This window comes from Rhinopithecus roxellana, chromosome 14, assembly GCF_007565055.1.
Source record: "Rhinopithecus roxellana isolate Shanxi Qingling chromosome 14, ASM756505v1, whole genome shotgun sequence".
NCBI classification, from domain to species: Eukaryota; Metazoa; Chordata; class Mammalia; order Primates; family Cercopithecidae; genus Rhinopithecus; species Rhinopithecus roxellana.
Window position 1 is genome coordinate 89,012,671 of NC_044562.1, and position 22,855 is coordinate 89,035,525.

General features: G+C 42.5%; 1 protein-coding gene and 1 pseudogene across 3 annotated transcripts in view; both read left to right on the forward strand.

Moving 5' to 3' along the window:
- CDK15 (cyclin dependent kinase 15) overlaps positions 1 to 22,855 on the forward strand; it is a 132,506-nt gene that overhangs the window by 104,864 nt on the left and 4,787 nt on the right. For 2 of the 3 annotated variants that reach the window (XM_030916582.1, XM_030916581.1), the window contains exons 11-12: positions 1,528 to 1,576; positions 12,210 to 12,349. In XM_030916582.1, coding sequence (XP_030772442.1) covers positions 1,528 to 1,576; positions 12,210 to 12,349 — 189 coding nt within the window. Of the gene's footprint in view, positions 1 to 1,527; positions 1,577 to 12,209; positions 12,350 to 20,678; positions 21,671 to 22,855 lie in introns of those variants that run through there. The other variant, XM_030916583.1, reaches the window with a different exon arrangement.
- Positions 6,858 to 7,179, forward strand: LOC104665800 (annotated as a pseudogene).

The following is a 22,855-nucleotide window of genomic DNA, read 5'->3' on the forward strand; positions in this document are numbered from 1 at the left end:
ACAAAATAATTAAATTTCAGGCCTAAGAAAAATATAAGGCAGAGATACCATTTTGAATGAGAGTTGAAATACTCTTTTTTCAATTTGGAGTGGACAACGGAGGAAATTTGATGAAGAGCATCCATCAACTTGCCTCCCCTGCAGCTCCTCTTACAGCCCTAACATGGAAGAAGCATTCAGTTAGTATTTCTTGAGTGAATGAAAAATCATTCCCTTTTAGAATGGTTTTTGTTTGGGTTAAATGGTATCAAGACTAAGAATCATAGAAACACGTATACCCAAATATAAATGCTGTAGAGTGCTCCAATTTTTATTATCACCTATTCAGGAATATTCAAGCCAGGATTCACTTGCATTTTTACCACAAGTGACATACAAAATTAGCTCCCCCCCCCTTTTTTTTTATTATTATTATTTTTTGAGACAGGGTCTTGCTCTGTCTCCCAGGCTGGAGTGAGTGTCACAATCACAGCTCACTGCAGCCTCAACCTCCCAGGTTCAGTGATCCTCCCACCTCACCCTCTCAAGTAGCTGGGACTATAAGCACATGCCACCAGGCTCGGTTGTTGTTGTAGATACAGGTCTCACTATGTTGTCCAGGTTGGTCTTGAACTCCTGGTCTCAACTAATCCTCCAGCCTGGGCCTCCCAAAGTGCTGGGATTACAGGCAAGAGCCACCATGCCTGGCTCCCCTGACTTTTTTTTTTTTTTTTTTTTACCACTTTTGAGTCTTTAAGACTGCCTCATTATTCATCACATTTCATGCACATATACTTGTTCTCCCAAATGAATTGTAAGCTCTGTAGAAGTAGTGGGGTTTCTTTTGATCTGTTTTGTATTCTTCCCAGCACTTGGTACATGCTCTGCACACAGTATATGTTAAACAAATGTTTGCTGACTTTACTGAATATGTTGACTGTATTAGTTTGCTAGAGTTGCTGTAACAAAGTCTTGGACTGGGTGGTTTAAGCAACAGAAATGTATCATCTTACAGTTCTGGAGACTGGGAAGTCTGAAATTGAGGTGTTGGCAGGGTTGGCTCCTTGGGAGGGGTGTGAGGGAGAGTTTGATCCAGGTCCCTCTCCTTGGCTTGTTGATGGTCATCTTCTCCTTGAATCTCTTCACTTCACCTTCTCTGATGCACGTCTATTTCTCAGTCCACATTTTTTTTGCCTTTTTAGGAGGATGCGAGTCATATTGCATTAGGGCCCACCCTAGTGCTTTCATCTTAACTAATTACATCTGCAACGATCCTATTTCCATATAAGATCATATTCTAAAGTAGTTGGGGTTAGGACTTCAACATGTGAATTTTGAGAGCACATAATTCTACCCATAATAGTGACCTTTCACCAAATCATAAAAATTTAGCAGGAGATGAGGCTTTAAAAATCACGGTAGCCTACCTGATGCTTGAATCCTTTTTTTCCAGCAAGCCAAGAAGAGCATTTAGAATTTTAACAGTATATTTGGCAACCGGGTTTTCGGGTTGATTTTATTTTTTAACGCCCTCTGTATCCTTCCCAGAATGGTTCCCGCTGCCTACGCCTCGAAGCCTTCATGTTGTCTGGAACAGGTGAGTACTACCTCAGGAAGAGATCGTTAAGCAGGATTGGAGAGACATTTCCCTGGATCTCAGTCCACTGAACAGCAGCCCGTGAGCACTTCCATGTGGGGGCTCTAAGCTGTAGGAAGATGCCTCTGGGAGCCCCAGACCCCTGCGAGTCTGTTAGTTTTTCTCTATGAACCATTTTACTTTCAGTGAGTTTGGTCATTAAAATTGTTTTGTGTCCCTCAGCCATGCCCCAGGCCCTGAGAACAGGCAGTGTTGGTCTGCAAGAAAACCTAGTGGGTTTATTATTCTCTGACACAGAGAAACCAAATAACATCATTGAGTGGCTATTGGAGGGGGGGCAACTTGATTCATGGGGGTCATGCTTTCCCAGGCCCTCTCTACGCAGTCTCGGCTCAGACCAGGGCAGACTTTTATTACCAGCTTTCAACAAATCCCTAGTTTCTTTTGCAAAGTAAAACAGATAATAGAGACATTCCGGGAATAGTTAGCTAACTAAGCTGTGCCAGGCAACCTCCGGGCTAAGAAGAACTCAGTGTTTTCGGACAATGACCAATTACAATAACCAGTATTATTTGATCTGAGAGTAATTAGCCGAGGCTCTGTTCTTTTTGCTTCAGTGAGGAGGCAAAAAGGGCAGTGAGGAAAACATCAGAGACAGGGGAGACGAGCTCAAATGTCAAAGAAAAACATACTCTTGCAGGTGGGGAGAAGTGGAAGAGTTTCACTGGCCAATATCCTGACTGAACACTTGAACATTGTTTTTCCCTGAAAATATGGTAGAATTTAACTTAACCGAAAGTCGTTTGAATTCTTCATTCTTACTGTTCATATCCTTTAAAAAGCCTCCACGTTGAGTAAATTTCAGGGTACAAAAGAGTAAAATAGGTAGGGAATATAGAACTGTGGACTACCAGAGGATCTTTCACTGGGAGGGACAGGTCTCTCCAGGACATCTGCACCCTCCACTCTTATTTTCAAAAACACTGTATAACCTGAAACTCCCCTTTATTTTGGAGACAGGTTCTAGGGAACTGCTGTTTATCACTTCATTCAAGACGTGCAAATGTTCTTTTGAACAGTATAGTCAGGCTCCCTCCTCTCCATCTAGAGATATGTGGATTTCAGCACTGCCCCGTGGCTTTCTTTCATGTCACTATCAGCTTCCAAAGTAAATGGCAACTCTCAACCTGAGAACCATCTTACTACTCCATGCGGCTGCTGCAGCTGCTCCTGTCCCATGGCAGAAGATAGTTCACCAGCCTCCTGCTATCACCCCACCAGCCTTTCTTTCTAGGGCTGAGCAAGGCTTGAATTCTCTGAATATCTCTCTGGCTTTTCTGACGATACAGCACCCATGGCCTCTGCCCCTTCCCTTGTCCCCTGGCAATATGTATTCACCTTTTCTCAGACTTCTGGCTTCTCTGCTCAGATCTTTAATGCAGGAAGTAATGTCCAGGCTGGGCCCGGTGGCTCACACCTGTTAATCCTAGCATTTTGGAAGGACAAGGTGGGCAGATCACCTGAGGTCAGGAGTTCAAGACCAGCCTAGCCAACATGGTGAAACCCTGTCTCTACTAAAGATACAAAAAATTAGCCGAGCATGGTGGCATGTGCCTATAGTCCCAGCTACTCAGGAGGTTGAGGCATGAGAATCGTGGAGGCGGAGGTTGCAGTGAGCTGAGATCGTGCCACTGCACTCCAGCCTGGGCGACAGAGTGAGACTCCATCACAAAAAAAAAAAAAAGGGAAGTAATGTTTAGAGGTGTTTAGAGGTATGTTCTCTAATACAGTAGCCACTAGCCACATGTGACTGTTTAACTTTTAATTTACTTAAATTTAAAATTCAGTTATGTTGCACTAGCTGCATTCCAAGGACTCAGTAGCCACATTGGAGTAGTGACTATGATATTGGACAGAGCAAAAATAGAATATCTGCATCATCATGGAAAATTCCATTGGCAGCGTTAGCCTAGATTGTCACATGGGAAAATTCTTGGCTCTGGGAAGGGCTCTGTGAAAGGGTTAATATTAGATGGGATATATACTATGTACCTAGCAGGGTGCTACATATATTATTACATTTAATCCTTACGGATGTCATTGCCAGGTCAAAGAGGAGGAAACTGAGGCTGAGAGAAGTTAAGTAACTTGGCCAAGTTAGTCCAACTAAGTAAGTGGTAGAGCCAGGGTTCATCTGGTACCCAGGTCTCTGTGGATTTGGCCGTTGAATCAGGTTGCAGATGTGGCGAGTAACAAGCAGCCGAAGTGTCACTGGCTTTTCTACACAATCCCTACAGAGGTGTGGTGGAACCATTCACAGGCCTGCAGATGAATCCCCAGGGCTTGCTTGAGGTTTGATGGTGATCTCATTACTGTGGGCCTAATAGGTACGCACTCACTTTTTAGATTGATTGGTAAATTGTAGGACAGCTTCTGCAATGTTTCTTCCTAGTATTGGATATATTTCTTACTGTGGGCATCTACTATATCCCAAACTGAGAACATTTAAAAAGTGCCTACTCTATCCCTGCCCTGTTCCTCTTCCTGTAGGTCTAGGGGGAAAACCAAAGAACCCAGTTGAGCTCATACTGACCAGCCTGTCCTACACCTCGGAGGTCAGTGGCAGTGCTATGGGTGGGAGACTTTTATACTCAGAGCCAGGCTGTGCTAGGAAATCAAAACTGCTGTCCCAGACCCCTGAGAACAACCAGATTTTAGAATTATGGAGTGATGGGTTAGTAGATAGTGTTTTACACAGTCACAAAACTCAATTTTCATTTTTTCTTATTGTTTGTGTTTCTATTCTGGACTTTTAAGATTACATGTAGCCGTCCTGGCCCCCAGCACATCTTTTAGGATTGATATACAATTTTAATTATTTTTATGACTTTTATAAGCAATGGGGCCTGTGGCAATTCAGGTGGGTTGGAATGAATTTATTATCCTTGCCCACAGGGATGAGCACTCTCTTAGGCTGCTGGCAGAAATGGAAATTGGTACAGCTCTTCTAGCTGATAGTATGAATCAAATACTTTAACATGTTGTATATATCCTTCAACCACGGAACATCAATTCTAAGAATTTATCCTAAGGAAATATTACACAAACCCACAAAGATTTCTCTTTGAGAATATTTGTTACAGCATGATTTTAATAGTACTACCTCCATCCCAACAATAAAGGAAACAACTCAGATAGGAGTCTAGCTCTGTAAATTATGGTATGCCTACATAATCGAATGATAACAGCCAGTAAAATTAAGTCCTAGAAAGTGATTCAAAGTTATGGCAAGATGATCAAGATAGTTAAATGGAAAAAGTAGGTTATAAGAGCATGTATAGTACGATCCCATTTTTTTGTGAAACAAAAACTATACCTGCCTAAAAGCAAAGGACTGAAGAAAACAAAGACCTCAAGCAATGGCGATTATCTTTGAGTAAAGAGGATTATCTCAGAGTGAAGGGCTAGTCATAATTTTCCTTCTCAATAAGTACACTGCAATAAGTATGAATTATTTTGGCATTGGAACATTCTCACCTCTTGAAATGTTACTAGAAGGAGTGATTTATCATAGGATTCTTTATCTTCAATAGCAGATTCTCATTAATTGGGTGGGTGGGTTTTCCTACCTCTGCAAGATACTCCTGGCATGTTTGGTAGTTAACATCACAAAACTAAGAGTAGGAATTCACATTTAGCTTATACGGAAAGGTGCTGGTAGGCAAATTAACATTTGTGATGTTCATTTTTTTCTATGCCAATGTTTATTTTTAAAGTAGGGGTTGTAACCAGTGGATAATTGTTCCAGTGGAAGTTAGAGGTGGTAGCCATGTGTACAACTATGAGAGTAATGGCAATTGGTAGCAAGCAAGGCCATAGGTGACAGGAAAAAGCGTAATGATACAAACACGGAAGATGTCAGTAAATCATTTGCGCCCAAAAAGCAACATTTGTTCTCCCAGGACTCTTTTCTCCGCCTCGCAAAAAGAGCTCAATGTGCAACAGCAAGGCGGCAATCACTGGGACGCTTGCCAATGGTCCTGCTACTAGTGCTGCCAGTGAAGGTTTGTGTTCATGTGGGGTGGAGTTGGCTTGTACAGGGGAGACCGACACACACTTGGCTCCTAGGAGGAAGAGCCTTCACCTGCCCACTTTGCCCTGGTGACCACCTCTGCCGGCGAAGGAGAAGGAGAAGCAATGTGCAGCAGTCATAGTTCAGAGGCTGTGAGACTGAAACAAGTCCAGAAACTACCAGAAGCCCTGAAACAACCCTGTGGGGAGGGTGAGGGTAGGTTCTCTTGGTTGAAATGGAAATCCTAAAAAAGGTCCTTGTGTCACTGATTAGTACCTACTCTTCTTTTATTCATTCACCTGGTTTAAAAAAACAAAAACAAAAACCTGTTCTTATTTTATTTTTTTGAGGCAGTGTCTAGTTCTGTCACCCAGGCTAGAGTGCAGAGACACAATCATGGCTCACTGCAGCCTCGACCTCCTGGGCTCAAGTGATTCTCCCGCCTCAGCCCCCGGAGTAGCTGGTACTACAGGTGCATGCTACCACACCTGGCTAATTTTTGTACTTTTTGGTAGAGATGGGTTTCACCATGTTGCCCAGGCTGGTCTCAAATTCTGGGCTCAAGAGATCCTCCCACCTCAGCCTCCCAAAGTGTTGGGATAACAGACGTGAGCCACAGCACTTGGCCAAATAACCTGTTCTTACAAGAAAAGGGGTGCCCCTAATACCCCTGTAAGCTCCATTAGCCTTTCTTGGCTTCCCCAGACACTACATAAACACAGTCTAAGTAAAAACAATATGTCTGCCATGCTAACACAAGTTTAAAACCGGTCTCCCAGCCTTCCCTGTCCAATCAGACTGCAGCCCCTCAGCCCCCACTACAGGGCAGTTCAGGAGCCACCTGTTATGGGTTAATGTTGGGGGAGCATGCAAGAGAACAAATCGCTGATTGGGGTGGGACTGTGGAGGTGGAAGCTGATAGATGCATTGCTTCTCACCACCTACCTGCTCTCCCCACGTCCAGAAGTTAGTATTTAACCAGAAAGCGTGAAGCCTGCAGAAACTGGATTCAGGGCCCAATTTTGGCACAAACTTCACCACACCACCCAATAGTGTGGGTGGACCAGCTAAAATTTGTTCATGAGATTTCCCCTGAGTCTCCTTCCAGATGGATCCTAGGCTCTAGTGATTTGTACTAACATTCTTCTTCCAAACATCCATTTCATGGGCCCTAAAAAAGCTCTGTCTGCTTTCTGTGCCGATAGCACTCACACAAGCATGGTTAATGTCCCTAAAACCCGCTGGACTTTCTGTAAGAAGTGTGGCAAGCACCAATCCCACAAAGTGACACAGTACAAGAAGGTCAAGGATTCTCTATGCCCCGGGAAAGCGGCGGTATGACAGGAAGCAGAGTGGCTATGGTGGGCAAAGTAAGCCGATTTTCCGGAAAAAGGCTAAAACTACAAAGAAGATTGTGCTAAGGCTTGAGTAACCCAACTGCAGATCTAAGAGAATGCTGGCTATTAAAAGATGCAAGCATTTTGAACTGGGCGGAGATAAGAAGAGAGAGGGCCAAGTGATCCAGTTCTAAGTGTCATCTTTTATTGTGAAGACAATAAAATCTTGAGTTTATGTTCAAAAGAAAAAAAAAACAAAACTTCTGCTGGACAGGATGCCCTGGATGACTGGATGAGAAATATATCTGCCAGACCTTCTTCAGACCACAGCAAATGAGTAGACTTCTACCTGATTCCTTTTTCTCCTAACTGGCCTGGAAATTTGCAAGGATTTGGAAATTTGCAAATTTCTTCTCTATCTTGTCTATGAAGCAATTACTCCTGAGTTTGAAGGTGGTTATCTGTTTGCAGAAACAGTTTCATGTCTTGGGAATCAAATAGCCCAAATTTGTTATGCAAATCTTATGCAAAAATTAGGTAAATTACAATTCTGGGCCAGGACTTCCAGCATCTCTGCATTGTGGCACCTGGAAGGGAAAGAATATCTGATCTTTCTTGCTTTAAGTCGGTAGGTGTATTTGAAATTAAGCAAGCCCATCTATATCTGCTTAACTGGGGATTTGCTGTGGTGTTTCAGGGCCACACAACTTAATTCTGAATGTCAGACATCAGTCCCATGAGCAGCTGCCCTCTGGGATGTGCAGTTTTCCCTCTTGTGCCTTTCCAGTTATAAACCTCTGTGTGTGTTGTGGAGTTGGGTGTACGTAAATGATTGGCATTAGATTAGCAAAGACTTTCAAGCATTGTAAGTAAATAGGAAACATGAAGACCCACAAGCCACCCTCCCCAGCTTCATGTCAGGCCTCTCTCCCCGTTTTTGTCCTGGGCCAGCCAAGTGGCCTTGATTCCCTTCTTTAAACTCTGGCTTCTCCCTCCCACTCTAGGGTCTGTGTGGGTACCACAGATCCCTGTCAGCAAGGCCTGCCTCTTGCCTGCCCTCCTTTCTTCAACTCTCAGCTCAAATGCCACTTCCTCAAGAAACCCTTTCCTGACCACCTCTTCCCATTCTAGGTCAGGTATGGAGGCTATCTTAACCCTTAAACAAAGGTCAACTTTTGAGGTACGTTCCATCAATACCGAATTTATTGAGCGTTTTTAGCATGACAAACCCACAGCCAATATCATACTGAATGGGCAAAAACTGGAAAAATTCCCTTTGAAAACTGGCACAAGACAGGGATGCCCTCTCTCACCACTCCTATTCAACATAGTGTTGGAAGTTCTGGCTAGGGTAATCAGGCAAGAGAAAGAAATATAGGGTATCCAGTTAGGAAACGAAGAAGTCAAATTGTCCCTGTTTGCAGATGACATGATTGTATATTTAGAAAACCCCATTGTCTCAGCCCAAAATCTCCTTAAGCTGATAAGCAACTTCAGCAAAGTCTCAGGATACAAAATTAATGTGCAAAAATCACAAGCATTCTTATACACCAGTAACAGACAAACAGAGAGCCAAATCAGGAATGAACTTCCATTCACAATTGCTTCAAAGAGAATAAAACACCTAGGAATCCAACTTACAAGGGATGTAAAGGACCTCTTCAAGGAGAACTACAAACCACTGCTCAGTGAAATAAAAGAGGACACAAACAAATGGAAGAACATACCATGCTCATGGATAGGAAGAATCAACATCGTGAAAATGGCCATACTGCCCAAGGTTATTTATAGATTCAATGGCATCCCCATCAAGCTACCAATGAGTTTCTTCACAGAATTGGAAAAAACTGCTTTAAAGTTCATATGGAACCAAAAAAGAGCCCGCATTGCCAAGACAATCCTAAGTCAAAAGAACAAAGCTGGAGGCATCACGCTACCTGACTTCAAACTATACTACAAGGCTACAGTAACCAAAACAGCATGGTACTGGTACCAAAACAGAGATATAGACCAATGGAACAGAACAGAGTCCTCAGAAATAATACCACACATCTACAGCCATCTGATCTTTGACAAACCTGAGAGAAACAAGAAATGGGGAAAGGATTCCCTATTTAATAAATGGTGCTGGGAAAATTGGCTAGCCATAAGTAGAAAGCTGAAACTGGATCCTTTCCTTACTCCTTATACGAAAATTAATTCAAGATGGATTAGAGACTTAAATGTTAGACCTAATACCATAAAAACCCTAGAAGAAAACCTAGGTAGTACCATTCAGGACATAGGCATGGGCAAGAACTTCATGTCTAAAACACCAAAAGCAATGGCAACAAAAGCCAAAATTGACAAATGGGATCTAATTAAACTAAAGAGCTTCTGCACAGCAAAAGAAACTACCATCAGAGTGAACAGGCAACCTACAGAATGGAAGAAAATTTTTGCAATCTACTCATCTGACAAAGGGCTAATATCCAGAACCTACAAAGAACTCAAACAAATTTACAAGAAAAAAACAAACAACCCCATCAAAAAGTGGGCAAAGGATATGAACAGACATTTCTCAAAAGAAGACATTCATACAGCCAACAGACACATGAAAAAATGTTCATCATCACTGGCCATCAGAGAAATGCAAATCAAAACCACAACGAGATACCATCTCACACCAGTTAGAATGGCAATCATTAAAAAGTCAGGAAACAACAGGTGCTGGAGAGGATGTGGAGAAATAGGAACACTTTTACACTGTTGGTGGGATTGTAAACTAGTTCAACTATTATGGAAAACAGTATGGCAATTCCTCAAGGATCTAGAACTAGATGTACCATATGACCCAGCCATCCCACTACTGGGTATATACCCAAGGGATTATAAATCATGCTGCTATAAAGACACATGCACACATATGTTTATTGCGGCACTATTCACAATAGCAAAGACTTGGAATCAACCCAAATGTCCATCTGTGACAGACTGGATTAAGAAAATGTGGCACATATACACCATGGAATACTATGCAGCCATAAAAAAGGAAGAGTTTGCATCCTTTGTAGGGACATGGATGCAGCTGGAAACCATCATTCTTAGCAAACTATCACAAGAACAGAAAACCAAACACCGCATGTTCTCACTCATAGGTGGGAACTGAACAATGAGATCACTTGGACTCGGGAAGGGGAATACTTCTGACAAACTCTGACAGATTCACACATCGGGGCCTATCATGGGGAGGGGGAGGGGGGAGGGATTGCATTGGGAGTTATACCTGATATAAATGATGAATTGATGGGTGCTGACGAGTTGATGGGTGCAGCACACCAACATGACACAAGTATACATATGTAACAAACCTGCACGTTATGCACATGTACCCTAGAACTTAAAGTATAATAAAAAAAAAAAAAGGCCGGGCGCGGTGGCTCAAGCCTGTAATCCCAGCACTTTGGGAGGCCGAGACGGGCGGATCACGAGGTCAGGAGATCGAGACCATCCTGGCTAATACGGTGAAACCCTGTCTCTACTTAAAAATACAAAAAACTAGCCGGGCGACGAGGCGGGCGCCTGTAGTCCCAGCTACTTGGGAGGCTGAGGCAGGAGAATGGCGTAAACCCGGGAGGCGGAGCTTGCAGTGAGCTGAGATCCGGCCACTGCACTCCAGCCTGGGTGGCAGAGCAAGACTCCGTCTCAAAAAAAAAAAAAAAAAAAAAAAAAAAAGGTCAACTTGAGGATTTGTCCTTACTGTGATTCAGGTACTTAATTATCTCTCTGCCTCTGCTCCATCTCAGGAGAACCAAAATGTTATACCTGGGCTGCTATAACTAACCTTAACTGGGTAATTGCCAATTAATAGAGATGTATTTCTCACAGCTCTGAAGCCTGGGAAAACCAAGACCAAGGTGCCAGCAGCTTAGGTGTTGGGCAAGAGCTCTCTGCTTCACAGATGGCACCTTCTCACTGTGTCTGCACAGGGCAGAAAGGGCAAAAGGGCTCTCTCAAACCTCCTTTATAACCCAATTACCTCCCAAAGTTCCCACTTTCTAATACTATCACTTTGGTAATTAGGTTTCAACATAAATTTGAATTTTGGAGAGATACAAACAGTCAAACCATAGGATTCTTTTCTTCACAGTTGTACTTAGACATCTGTGTGATAATTTGGTGAACATCTGACTCTTCTACCTGAGCTGCCAGAAGACAGTCTTGTCCTGTGTCTCCCAAAGCCAACCACTTACTAGCACAGAGTAGTTGCTCAATAAATGAATTTGCTCGTCTCCAGATATATATTTTAACATAAGGTCAACTTGAGGATTTATCCTTACTGTGATTTAAGTACTTAACTATTTCTCTTCCTCTGCTCCATCTTAGGGGAACCAAGAGAGTTTTCTAGCTAATAAGCCTGGCTGAGCTTCAGAAATGCTGCAAACAAGTGTATTTTCTACCCAAACTTCACCCTCCAGAATTACCTCTTTAGAATTCTGTGCTTTTCCCCCTCCAGATTTCTGTGCTTGCCACCCTTGGAGTCCAGAGCCTCAAACATGTTTTTTGTTTGTTTGTTTGAGACAGAGTCTTGTTCTGTCACCCAGGCTGGAGTGCTGTGGTGCAATATTAGCTCCCTGCAGCCTCTACCTCCCAGGCTCAAGCGATTCTCATGCCTCAGCCTCCTGAGTAGCTGGGATTACAGGTGCACGCCACCACACCCAGCTAATTTTTATGTTTTCAGTAGAGACAGGGTTTCATCATGTTGGCCAGTCTGGTCTCAAACTGCTGGCCTCAAGTGATCTGCCTGCCTCGGCTTCTCAGAGTTCGATCATATTTTGAATCAGGCCTTTCTACTTGGTTGGGCTGCAGTGTTCCTCCAAAAAGAATCCTTGATTATATATTTATGTTTATAATATTATATATTATAATATATATTATTATATATTTCTGTTTATAATCTATTTCTGTGTCTTTTATGTGTACATGGTGCCCAGACACACGGTGGAGGGCAAGGGAGCTGAGTGATAGAATGAGGAGATTTTTCCCCTTCAACTTAGTAACAGGACAGTCAGAGTTTAGTATGGGGGTTACTTTTCCACTTGCCATCAATTTTAGCAATTCCAGGAAAATTCGACTTAAAATCTAAGTCTAGCCATCTCCTTTTCTTTACTTTTTGTTTTTCTCCCTTTGTTTTTCAGAAGGGAGGCTGCTGGAGAAACTCTATTTTTCTCCCCCACTTTTCCAGGCTGGGCAGGGTTCCTGAAGCTGAAGACCTGGCCTCCCAGATGCTGAAAGGCTTTCCCAGAGACCGCGTCTCCGCCCAGGAAGCACTTGTTCACGATTATTTCAGTGCCCTGCCATCTCAGCTGTACCAGCTTCCCGATGGTGAGCAAGGAAGTGTGTGCCTGTGTGCGTGCATGAGTGCGTGTGCGTGACTGTGTAAGTCTTGGTGTCTTAAGTAGTTTGCCTCAGCACCGGAGAATCATAGCATTTACCCCCAGGAGTGAAGTTAGAGATCCATTTGCCTGGGAGAAGCAAGATAGGACCCAATCTTGTCTGAGTTTTGCATGAGCTTCTCTCAAACTCTGAAGCACTGGTAGGGAGAGGTTACAAGGACCCCTTTGTAATGATCCAGACATTTCACAGTTACACATTTACACTCAGAAATTGGATGAGATGGACATTGTCTCTGAGTTGTTTGCCTTAGCTACCATCTGCCAGGAAACCACACCAGTGTTTCTAACAAGACTCTTCTCCGTTTCTGCAGAGAGTAAGATGATAGGTGAAGCGGATATGTCCTGAGAGGGAGCTGGGCCTTTCTTGATTGGTAACAGCAAGCTGCAGAAGGCAGTGCCGGGGTGGGGTGCTGGGGGAAGGGAGGCCTCCTCCCAGGCTGCCCACCTCCTGTAAACACAAGTTACCCTGGAATCAGCCTTTGCTGCCTGGGCCTGAAGTCATCTTCCAAATCTGAAATCTGCTGAGGGATCATGTGGTTGGAACTCCCGTCATGTTTCTCGGACTGTGGCCAGGAAGGGCTACAGGAGGATGTGGGCAGTGGTCATGGGGGACTATCCTTAGGTGAGGTTTCTTTGAAAAAATCTACCATTCAGCTAAAAATAGTTTTAGGAACAAGGGACAAGTAGACAGGAAAAGCAAAGCTACCAGGAAAGTAAAACAGAAGAAGAGAGAGAAGCAGCCAGGGTTGGTTTTAGAAGTCCTAAGCCAGAGAAAAGAAAACTTAGGAGGGAGGGCCTAAGGGCTGGGACTGGGATGAGGACACTGGAAAGGATGTAGGGGAGTGGTGATGGGGTGCAGTGAGATAAGGATGGGGACAGGGTAAGGAGCTACTACTGCCCAAGAGGTGTGGAAACAGCCTGGTCCGCCTTGCCAGAGTTTGCAGACGCAGCTCCTCTGTGTCTAAGACATCATCCTGTAGCAGTCCAAAGCGCTTAGTTTGGGACTTGTTGAGGCATTCTATTTTATGACTAAAGTGAGTCATTTAGGATCTCCAAAAATAACCATAATCATACAACTGAGGTTAATGTCTTACTTAACCCTGTAGAAAGAGTCAGTCATTAGTATTTATTAAATTGCCATTAAGTGTCAAGAACATATTAAGTGCTATAAAAAGTGGAGGAAAACAAGAGACTTGTCCTTGGCCTCCAGGATCTTACGAAGTGGGAGGAAAAGAGGGCGAGGAAGAGGAAACGGGGCACCCTCGCACACATATCAGCACAAATCATATCTAAACAGCTAAAAATCTGTGCATAATCAACTGCAGATGTGCAGAGACTATGTGTGTGTTGAAGGCAATTTTTTGTAGGAACAAGAATAATTCAAATGAGATGGATTAGACTGGAGGTGAATCTGAAGTGGAATTTGGAAGGAGGAGAGAGGCAGGGGTTAGCATATGGGTGGAACAAAAGTCTTTGCAGGCAGATCCACAATTCTCACTCCCTTCCTGGTACCTCTGCCCCCACTTCAGCCCCATTCCTCCCCGGCCACTCCCATCCCAATCCCCGCTTCCCAGTCCAAGCTTCTAGATTGTTCCTTTTCAGCTTTCGCCTCTCAGGCTTGGGACTTATAACTCTACTACTTCATGCAAGTGTACACGCTTGGATGTACACACACACGCACACACACACACACACACACACTCTCCCTTCTCTCCATTTAAAGAAACTTGCCCCATTGGCCCTCCTTTAGGATCTGTTATTCCACATGCTGAGAATTGCTGGGGATCTTCAAAGTTTTCTAGGCTCCAGCTTTTGCCTGACGCAGGTTGATTAGGAAGAAACACTCACTGTCCAAACTGATGTGTTGTTAGAAACGTGGGTTTTGATTTTTCCTGGCTGACCCAACAGCAAAGACACCAACAGAGGGGCCCTGGTGGATGGATGTCTAGGGTTGTGTGTGTATGTGTGTATTTGTGTGTGCGTGCGGGGGTGTGTGTATGTGTGAGAGACAGAGAGAGAGAAAGAACAATCTGTATTCCTTCCCTGTTCACCCAGTCACAGAGCCCAAATCTACTTTGACACTTTTAGAAAAATGAAAAGATGGAATCTTGCAGGAGGCTGCCTGCACTAGGAGGGGAGACCAGGAGTGCTCACAGCAGGAGGGAAGTTGACTTTTCTTTATACATATAGGGGTTTTTCCATGCAGAGTTTAAATTATGCCTGATAAAAGGAGTTTCGTGGATGTTTCAGTTCTTTCAAATTCTCCTGGCTTCCTCCCAATTAAATGAGGTTTGTCAAAGCCACAGGGCTCTGCTGCTGCTGCCTCGGCGGACAAGCATTTCCTGCAGCGACATCTCGAATCCCCGAGGGAGAAGATGAAAGGGCCGGTGCCAAGAGACGGGGGAAGGCGGGGGCAAGATTGGGTGTGTGTGCCTCTGTGTGTGTGTGCTCGTGCACTCATGTGCACGAGCATATGTGTATGCTTGTGTATGTGTGTGGCAGGGTGGTGGGCGTGTAGAAATATGTATAGAGACAGATGGACAAATAGATAGAAAAAGCAAAGCTACTAGGAAAGAAAAATAGAGGAAGAGACAGAAGCAGCCAGGGCTGGTTTGTGCACCTTCGTGACAGTGGCCCTCACCACCAGCACATAATCTACTAAGAGATGCAGTCCTTGGCCTGGCAGTGCCAGCCTGCTTTTTCATTGCCCCTGGCAATGAGCCTTTATTAACAGCCTCCTTTGCAGACAGAGTGTACCAGTGGGTAATCACAGTTCCCAACCTGCAGGGACATAGAAACTCCATCCCTGAGGAGGGCTGCCCCAGGCATGAGAATTGTGCAAAAATCGGCATGTTCTTGTGAGTGATTTGTAAGAAGAGTTTCTCTGCCATAATTATGCGAGAAATTTTGCTCTCTGGTGGCATTTTAGTATACAGTTATTTAAGGGCTTATATTTATATCATTTTATTATTCTGGTTTTCTTCTGGTTGCAGGATAACAGAGTTGTCACTTTAAAATACATTCTGTTTCCCCTTTGATCTGGAAGATGCCAGCTCTTATTGTCTGCCCTCTAAAGAAGACAATTAAAGCATAAAGCCTGGGACTGGGAAATACGTGGAGAGTGGAAGGACAGCCTAAATCCCAGTGCAGGAGCGTCATAGATATTCCGCACAAAATGAAAGAATTGTTCCAGTCCATCTCTATTTTCATAACGCTGAGAAGTCCCGAACAACCCTTTCCCTAGGTTGTGGCAGTACGTTTAGAGTCAAAGGGCATTTATCAGGGGGTTATCTGCCATGAAAACCAGGAATTCCAGGATTAGTTTCTTTTTGGACAGCACCTGAAGTGGAAAAGTGTGAATATTAGAATGGCAAGTGTGTGGGAACTTCTGCCAAGTTCTGACATTTTCCCTTATTGACTCGTGAACACCTGAAGAAACACTTGTTGAAGGAGAAATTATTGGTAGTCCCTCTCAAAACACAGCCAACGGCAAGCTAATTGCTTTTGCAGATGGCCAGGGAGTCTCTCTTCCCACTCAGACATCGGCTTATGGCCACACTTGTGGTCCTCATGGCTGAGCCAGCAGGGCAGGACGTCAGCTGGAGCAGCTAGGAACTAAAATTAGGCCCTTGGCAACTCTCTAATCTTAGCTGCAGGTTCAGCTTCTTCATTTAATTCCCTTTGCCCTCAGCATGAACTTGGGCTCTGGGAAAGGAACACTGTTTAATGATTTGGGGGTGGGGGTAGTAGAAAATCATTAAGCTGCCCCTTCTCAGAACTGGCTCTGCTCTGTTCTTGCAGGAAACCTTCCAAATGTTACCCTTGGAAAGTTAAGACTGATTTTGGAACCTAGCCATTTTGAACTACAGACACTGATCCAGAAAAGTATTTTTTATCTGAGGCAGTAAATGACACGTGATTTAAGAGTCTGGTCCTTAAGCCATGGTCCTTGATCGTCAGGACATCAAAGGCTGTCTCTCTCTCTCTCTCTCTCTGGGTTGGTCCCATTTTGCTTGTTAGCCAAGTCTCATACTTGAGTCTCCCATTCCTTCCTGAACTAAATCCCCTTCTCCTTTAAAACGAGTTTTAGCATCTTAGGGGGAAAAAGTCTTAAAAGCTTGCAATTGTTTCACAAGTAATTTTGCAAAAATGCTGTACCACAGGCCTCATTGTTAGCGTATACTTATGTACACATAGGGATGGAAGAAAGCATGGCATCTACCTCTACCTTTGACACACCACCCGATATCTATACTCTGAAAGTTCTTTAGCATGCCCCATTACCCTGTTAAAATCTGAGTCATATTTTGTTTTGGTTCAATGAAAGAACTTCAGGCCTCTTCTTTGAGTGTTATCTCCTTAATATATTTGAAGATCCCTATGATATCACTTCCCAAAGGCCACTTTAGGCTGAATTCCTTGAACCTTTGTTTCTGAATGCAAATTCTGTTTCTCCCACTTTTTAGTCATTTTGTTTTATTGTTCTCTTCTGAATCTGTTCCAATTCTTTTGCTTATGTCTGAGAATATGGAGGCAGCTTAGACTCAAATTTCTTACATGGTGGGAGAATCATGTTCCATTCATTCATTGGAGGCTTACTGAGTGTCTACGAGGTGCGATATTAAAGGATACAAAAATGAATTAGTCATGGACCGTGTCCTCAAAGAGCTTACAGTCCTTTAGGAAATAAGACAAATATATAAACAGCTGCAGATCAAGTAAACAAATAAAGTACTTTAAGTGTTCGAAGGAGGTGAGATTAACTCCAGCTGTGGGGATCCAGGATGATTTTGTGAGTGGGCCTTGAAAGATGATGGGTCTGGATGACTGGGGAGGAAGGGCATACGGGGAAAGGAATGTCATGTTCCTCTCAATACCATCTAAGATCATTCCGAAGTTGTCTTATTTTTAATAATAGTGGCTCAGTCTTAACTCATATACCATTGTAGTTTTTCTTACCATCATATGCCTTTTTGCAACAATTTAAACATTCTTTAACATGTACTAATCAAGCTTAGTTTCACTCTAAATGCTTCCACATAATTTCAAACCTATTCTGTTTATTGGTTTTATTGTCTATTCTATTCAAAGTTGAACTAGAATATTTTGTCATTCTTTGAGGCCAGGTTTCAGGGACTGGGGATTTTGGAAAAGAGGGAAGGAAGAGTCTCAGTCATTCTCTTGACTATGCTACTTCTAGGAGTTTGTAACATAACTCAGATCCATCTGTCTACCTTTTGAATCCTCCATCAATCAGCCCTTAAGAAGCAAATTTGGAGATGTCCTCCATAATATACTTCCTCACCTTCTATGCACAAAGTTGTTCTCAATCCATTTCAATACATTAAAGGAGATACTGGGTTGAGACATGGTTTATGGGGTTGCATAGCATTGTGTTGCTGGGAGAAGTCTGGGAAAACCGAGTCCCTCAGCCCTACCAAGCCCTTAAGTTGGTTAAATTTGTTACGTTCATGGCTGAGTCTCCAAGTAAAGATAAATAATTCAGAAAAGAGTTATTTATAAAGACTACTTATTTCCATACCTTCATTATACAGATGAATCACTAATGCCCAGGGAAGAATGATTGTACCTGCCTTTTATTGGACATCTATATGCTTTATATAAATTATCAATCTGTGTACTAATTGGTGAGGCTGGAATTGTTATCCTCATAGTACAGATTAGACAGCTGGAAGTGAGGTAGGGTAATTGCTTGAAGTCACACAGTTAGAAAGTTGTAGAGCCAAGATTTTACTTCAAATCCGACTCCTAAAAGCTACTCCTTTCTTACCATTCATTGTTCTTGCTGAAGATCACATAGGAACTTAGCTGCAAAACCAAGATTAGAACCAAGATCTTGATGCCCAGTTCTGTGCTCCTCCCACTCTCTCATGTACTGTGTCTATTTTAAAGCTTTTCTGGGAAAGATTCCACACATCCCCAGGTAGCATGTTTAATATCTCACAGTTAAGAGGGCTCAATTTATGTTGAATAGAGATTTACGCCCCAGAACTAACTTCTTCCTCAATGCCATCTTACCTTAGTTTCTTTTCTTTTCTTTTCTTGTAATAATATATGCAATCAGCCTTGAGTTTTAAGATTTTTTTTTTTTTTTTTTTTTTTTTTTGAGATGGAGTTTTGCTCTTGTTGCCCAGGCTGGAGTGCAATGGCATGCTCTTGGCTCACTGCAACCTCCATGTCCCAGGTTCAAGCGATTCTCCTGCCTCAGCCTCCCAAGTAGCTGGGATTACCTGCCTGTGCCACCTCGCCCAGCTAACTTTTGTATTTTGAGTAGAGACAGGGTTTCACCATGTTGGCCAGGCTAGTCTCAAACTCCTGACCTCAGGTGATCCGCCCGCCTCGGCCTCCCAAAGTGTTGGGATTACAGGTTATCAGTCACCTGGTCCGGCCAAGATTTCTTAATCAGTGGTGATAATTGTTTTTGTTCCACCGGTAACTCATTCAGATGAAACTCATTCAGTTTTATAAGAAAACATCAAGGAATCCAATGGAAAATGAGGTGAAGGCATAAAATAGCAATTTATACAAGAGGAACAAAAAGAGCACAGCAACACATGGAATAAATCGTCTGCTTTACTAGGGATAAAAAGTACAAATAACCGTTAAATTAGTTTTTTTTCCTGTAATCTAATAGCTCCCAGTGTTTGTGAGATTATGGTAAAATGATTCTCTGCTGATGGTAGTGAAACTTTTGCAAAGTATTATAGCATGCATATCAGGAGCCATAAAAATGATCATACCCTTATACCCTATGCCTTTGTTCCTGGAAATTATCCAAAGAAATAATTGAATAGGGGGAAAAACCCTAAGACCTAGATTAATGAAAATGTTCATTGCAGTGTTGTCTATAATGTTTTAAAATTTTTTGAATAAAAAGAAGCAATGTAACTGTTAAACACCAGATAACCAATTGGACAAATGTTGGTGTATTGACTCAACATACAGTACTATGTAGCCATTTTAAATGATCATTAATGGAAGTGTATGATATTATAAAAGTTCTTATGCTATAACATGAGCTATAAGAAACTAGAATACAAAATTGCATATTACAATTGACCTGTGAAAATTAATATGCACATGAACAAAACCGAAAGGTAGTGTACAAAATGAAAATGCTCTTCTAGTTTAGCGGGGTTGTAGGTCATTTCTTTTCCTTTCTCAGAGCTTTCTTTAAACTGGTGTTATATTGTCTTAGTTGTTTAAAAGAATAGGTTAAAACAAAACAGCACAGGTAGTCTGAGCTGGGGATTGAGAGTTAAAGGACCTGAGTTTTCTTCTTTTTTTGTTTCCCAACATAATGTGTTTTGGCTGTCATAAACCTCAGTTTCTCCATCTGCACGATGGGTTAACACTAGTTTTCTTTACCCCAGATTGACAGAATATTTATTTTTATAATGCTTTTAACTCACTGAATGCAAGGATTCATACAAATTTGGTCCTGGGAGAATGAAGGGCAGGAGGGAAAGGAAAAAATAAATAGGCATAATTAATTTTAAAAGGAAAGATCATCTGCTTTAATCGGAAATGTATGTGTACTGTGCCCCTAGTCAGAGTTTTAAGTGCACTTCGTGTTAGTTAGCAACTTCAATTTAAAGTGCTGTGTGATCCTCTGGGCTTTGAAGATATGAAGCTGCTATACATACACATGAGCTAAAATTACCGCATAATCACGAGGATGTGTGCACTTTGAATAATTAAATGCACTAAGCATCTCCAGCTGATGGATTGATGATGTGGGAGAGTAGTGCAAAAACCACATGACACGGAAGATTACAAGACATTTTGAAATGATAGCTGAATTTTCAACCTTTTTTTTTTTGTTTGCTTGTGATTTCTCTTTTAGCCATTATGGTCAAGTAAAAGAGATCTGATTATCTTGTTTCCTGTGAAAGGTTATTTAGCCCCTCAATCCCATTAAGTCACTTTCTGCACTCCAGTGCACTGAGCCTTCGTCGGGTTATCAGCCCAGGAAGAGTAAATGGAGACACCAGGATCGGATTTCTAAAGGAAGGAGAGTTAAAGCAAAGTTTGAAAGGGGTGACAGCCAACAGCCATGAGCTTAGGAACTCAATTAGACTAAAAAGACAACTATCTCATTATCTCATTCCGAAATGATCTAAATACATAAGAATCTAAAAGTTTTAAATAAACTTGTCCTGCCGACTGTCTAGATGACTGAATTTCCCTTCTCAAAAAATTTTTAAACACCCACTTTCATATTTATTTATTCTAAGCGTGAAGCAGCTGCGATAATTATGCTGTCAGCCTTGGGAAGCTAATGAGGAGCCACCAGAGTGGAAGGTTTTGCATTTGTGAGATTGCTTAAAGAGAGCCGTGTACAGCTTTTTTCGTTTTTTCTTTCCCTTTCTTTCTTTCTTCCTCCTTTTTCTTTTTCTATGAGTTGGGAAGGAGAGTCTGGCAGTCCACGGCCAAATTGGAATCCTTTTGATTAACCGGTTGCCTTCCCAGCATGTTCTGCCAGATAATGTCTCTCTCTCTCTCTTTCTCTCTCTCTCCCTGCTTTTGAGGAGCTGCTGCTTTTAAGGGGCAAGGAAGCCGAAGGGAAATCCCAGCTTTTCATGCCACTGTCCCCAAGGCAAGAGGATACTTCTCCTGGAGAGAAGTTCCCCAAATGGTTTGGATTTGAGTTGATTTGAGAATAATCGGTAAAGTATACGCACTGTTTATTTTAGCCGTTTAACTGTCTATACTATGACAAGATCTAAAATAAAGTAGAATACAAAATTGCATATTATAATGTCCTTGTGAAAGAGTCTTATACATATCAACAAATGGTATGATGGCTCCCCTTTCCAGCCTAGCCAATATGCGATTCCAAATACAAGACCAGACCCCAGATTACCCACAGCATTTAAGGTCACGAGTTTAGGCCAGTCAAGGCAGAGCTGGCAAGTTTGTTTCTTCCCTTTGGGTGTGAGCAGCTTCCAGCAAACAGTATTATTAAGGCATTTTATGCTTTTGGTGCACTAAGGACAGAAGTCTCTCTTTTTGTTAAATTGTGACATATTTTGAGCAACCCAGGTTTATGCAAATTGTGAACCTGGGAAAAGCAATGCCCAAGTGGAAGGGGGCCCTGAGCAAATTTTGTGGATGTGCTTTGGCGACAATGTGGCTGCTGCCTCTTGCTATTTTTCTCAGATATCTGTGCTAATACTTGTAACAATGGCTACCATTTATTAAAAACATATTGTGTATCAGAAACTAACACAAGGTGTTTTGCATCTATTGTCATTTAAACTTACAGTAATCTGCCAGGAAGTTTTATTTTCCCCACTTTTCAGATAAACCCCTTGCAATGCCAACTTTTGGAGGAATTGGCCCATAGCTTTAGTGTAGTGAGCATTCAGGAGTAGCAGGCACTTAACAAACACAGGCACTTGGGAAAATGCGAACTGCCAGTATTCTGAGCTAACCAAATACCTGATTTGGACATCAAAGGTAGTATATATATTTTCAAATGGTTGTTTTTTTTGTTTGTTGTTTTTGTTTTTGTTTTCAATTTGGAAGTTGCACCTTAGAGTCTATATAAATAGATTTCCAGCTGGGCACCGTTGCTCACGCCAATAATCCCAGCACTTTGGGAGGCTGAGGCAGGTGGATCACCTGAGGTCAGGAGTTCAAGACCAGCCTGGCCAACATGGTGAAACCTTGTCTCTATTAAAAATACAAAAATTAGCCAGATGTGGTGGTGCTTGCCTGTAACCCCAGCTACTGCAAGACTGAGGCAGGAGAATCACTTGAACCCGTGAGGCGGAGGTTGCAGTGAGCCAAGATCATACCACTGCACTCCAGCCTGGGCAACAGAACGAGACTCTGTCTCAAAAAAAAAAAAAAAAAAATTGCCTAATGTATCTAATAATATTGGAAACTTTCTAAAACGTATCTAGCTCAGCGTGATGCTCATTGCCTATCACTTTCTAACTAACATCACCCTCTAATGGCCGGACTCCTTGACGTGACATTAGCTCCCTTTGCTATCTGGTTCCAACCACTTTTCCAACTTTATCTCCCAGTCTGTCTTGTTCTAACCATGCAAGATGACTTGCAGTTCCCTCAAACACTTTTCTTCCTTCATGTCTTTTCTCATGCTGATCCCTCAACCGGGAATATCCTCCTTGGCAGTCCTTCACTATGGAGGGCATAGTCATCCTTCAGGTCTCAAAGGGCACCTTGTCTATGCTCTCCTTGTCCATAGACTTGGAGGGAGGGGTTATCAAAATCCTTTGTTTGTGCCTCACTTTTGGTCCTTGTTTGTATGTGTATGTGTGTGTTCCTCCCAGTTTTATTCCTATTTTTATCATCTTCAACACATAGCATATTGCCTTGCACAAGTGTTCACTTGGTAAATATGCATTAAACTGAATTAAATAGAAGGCACTTGCCAACTATT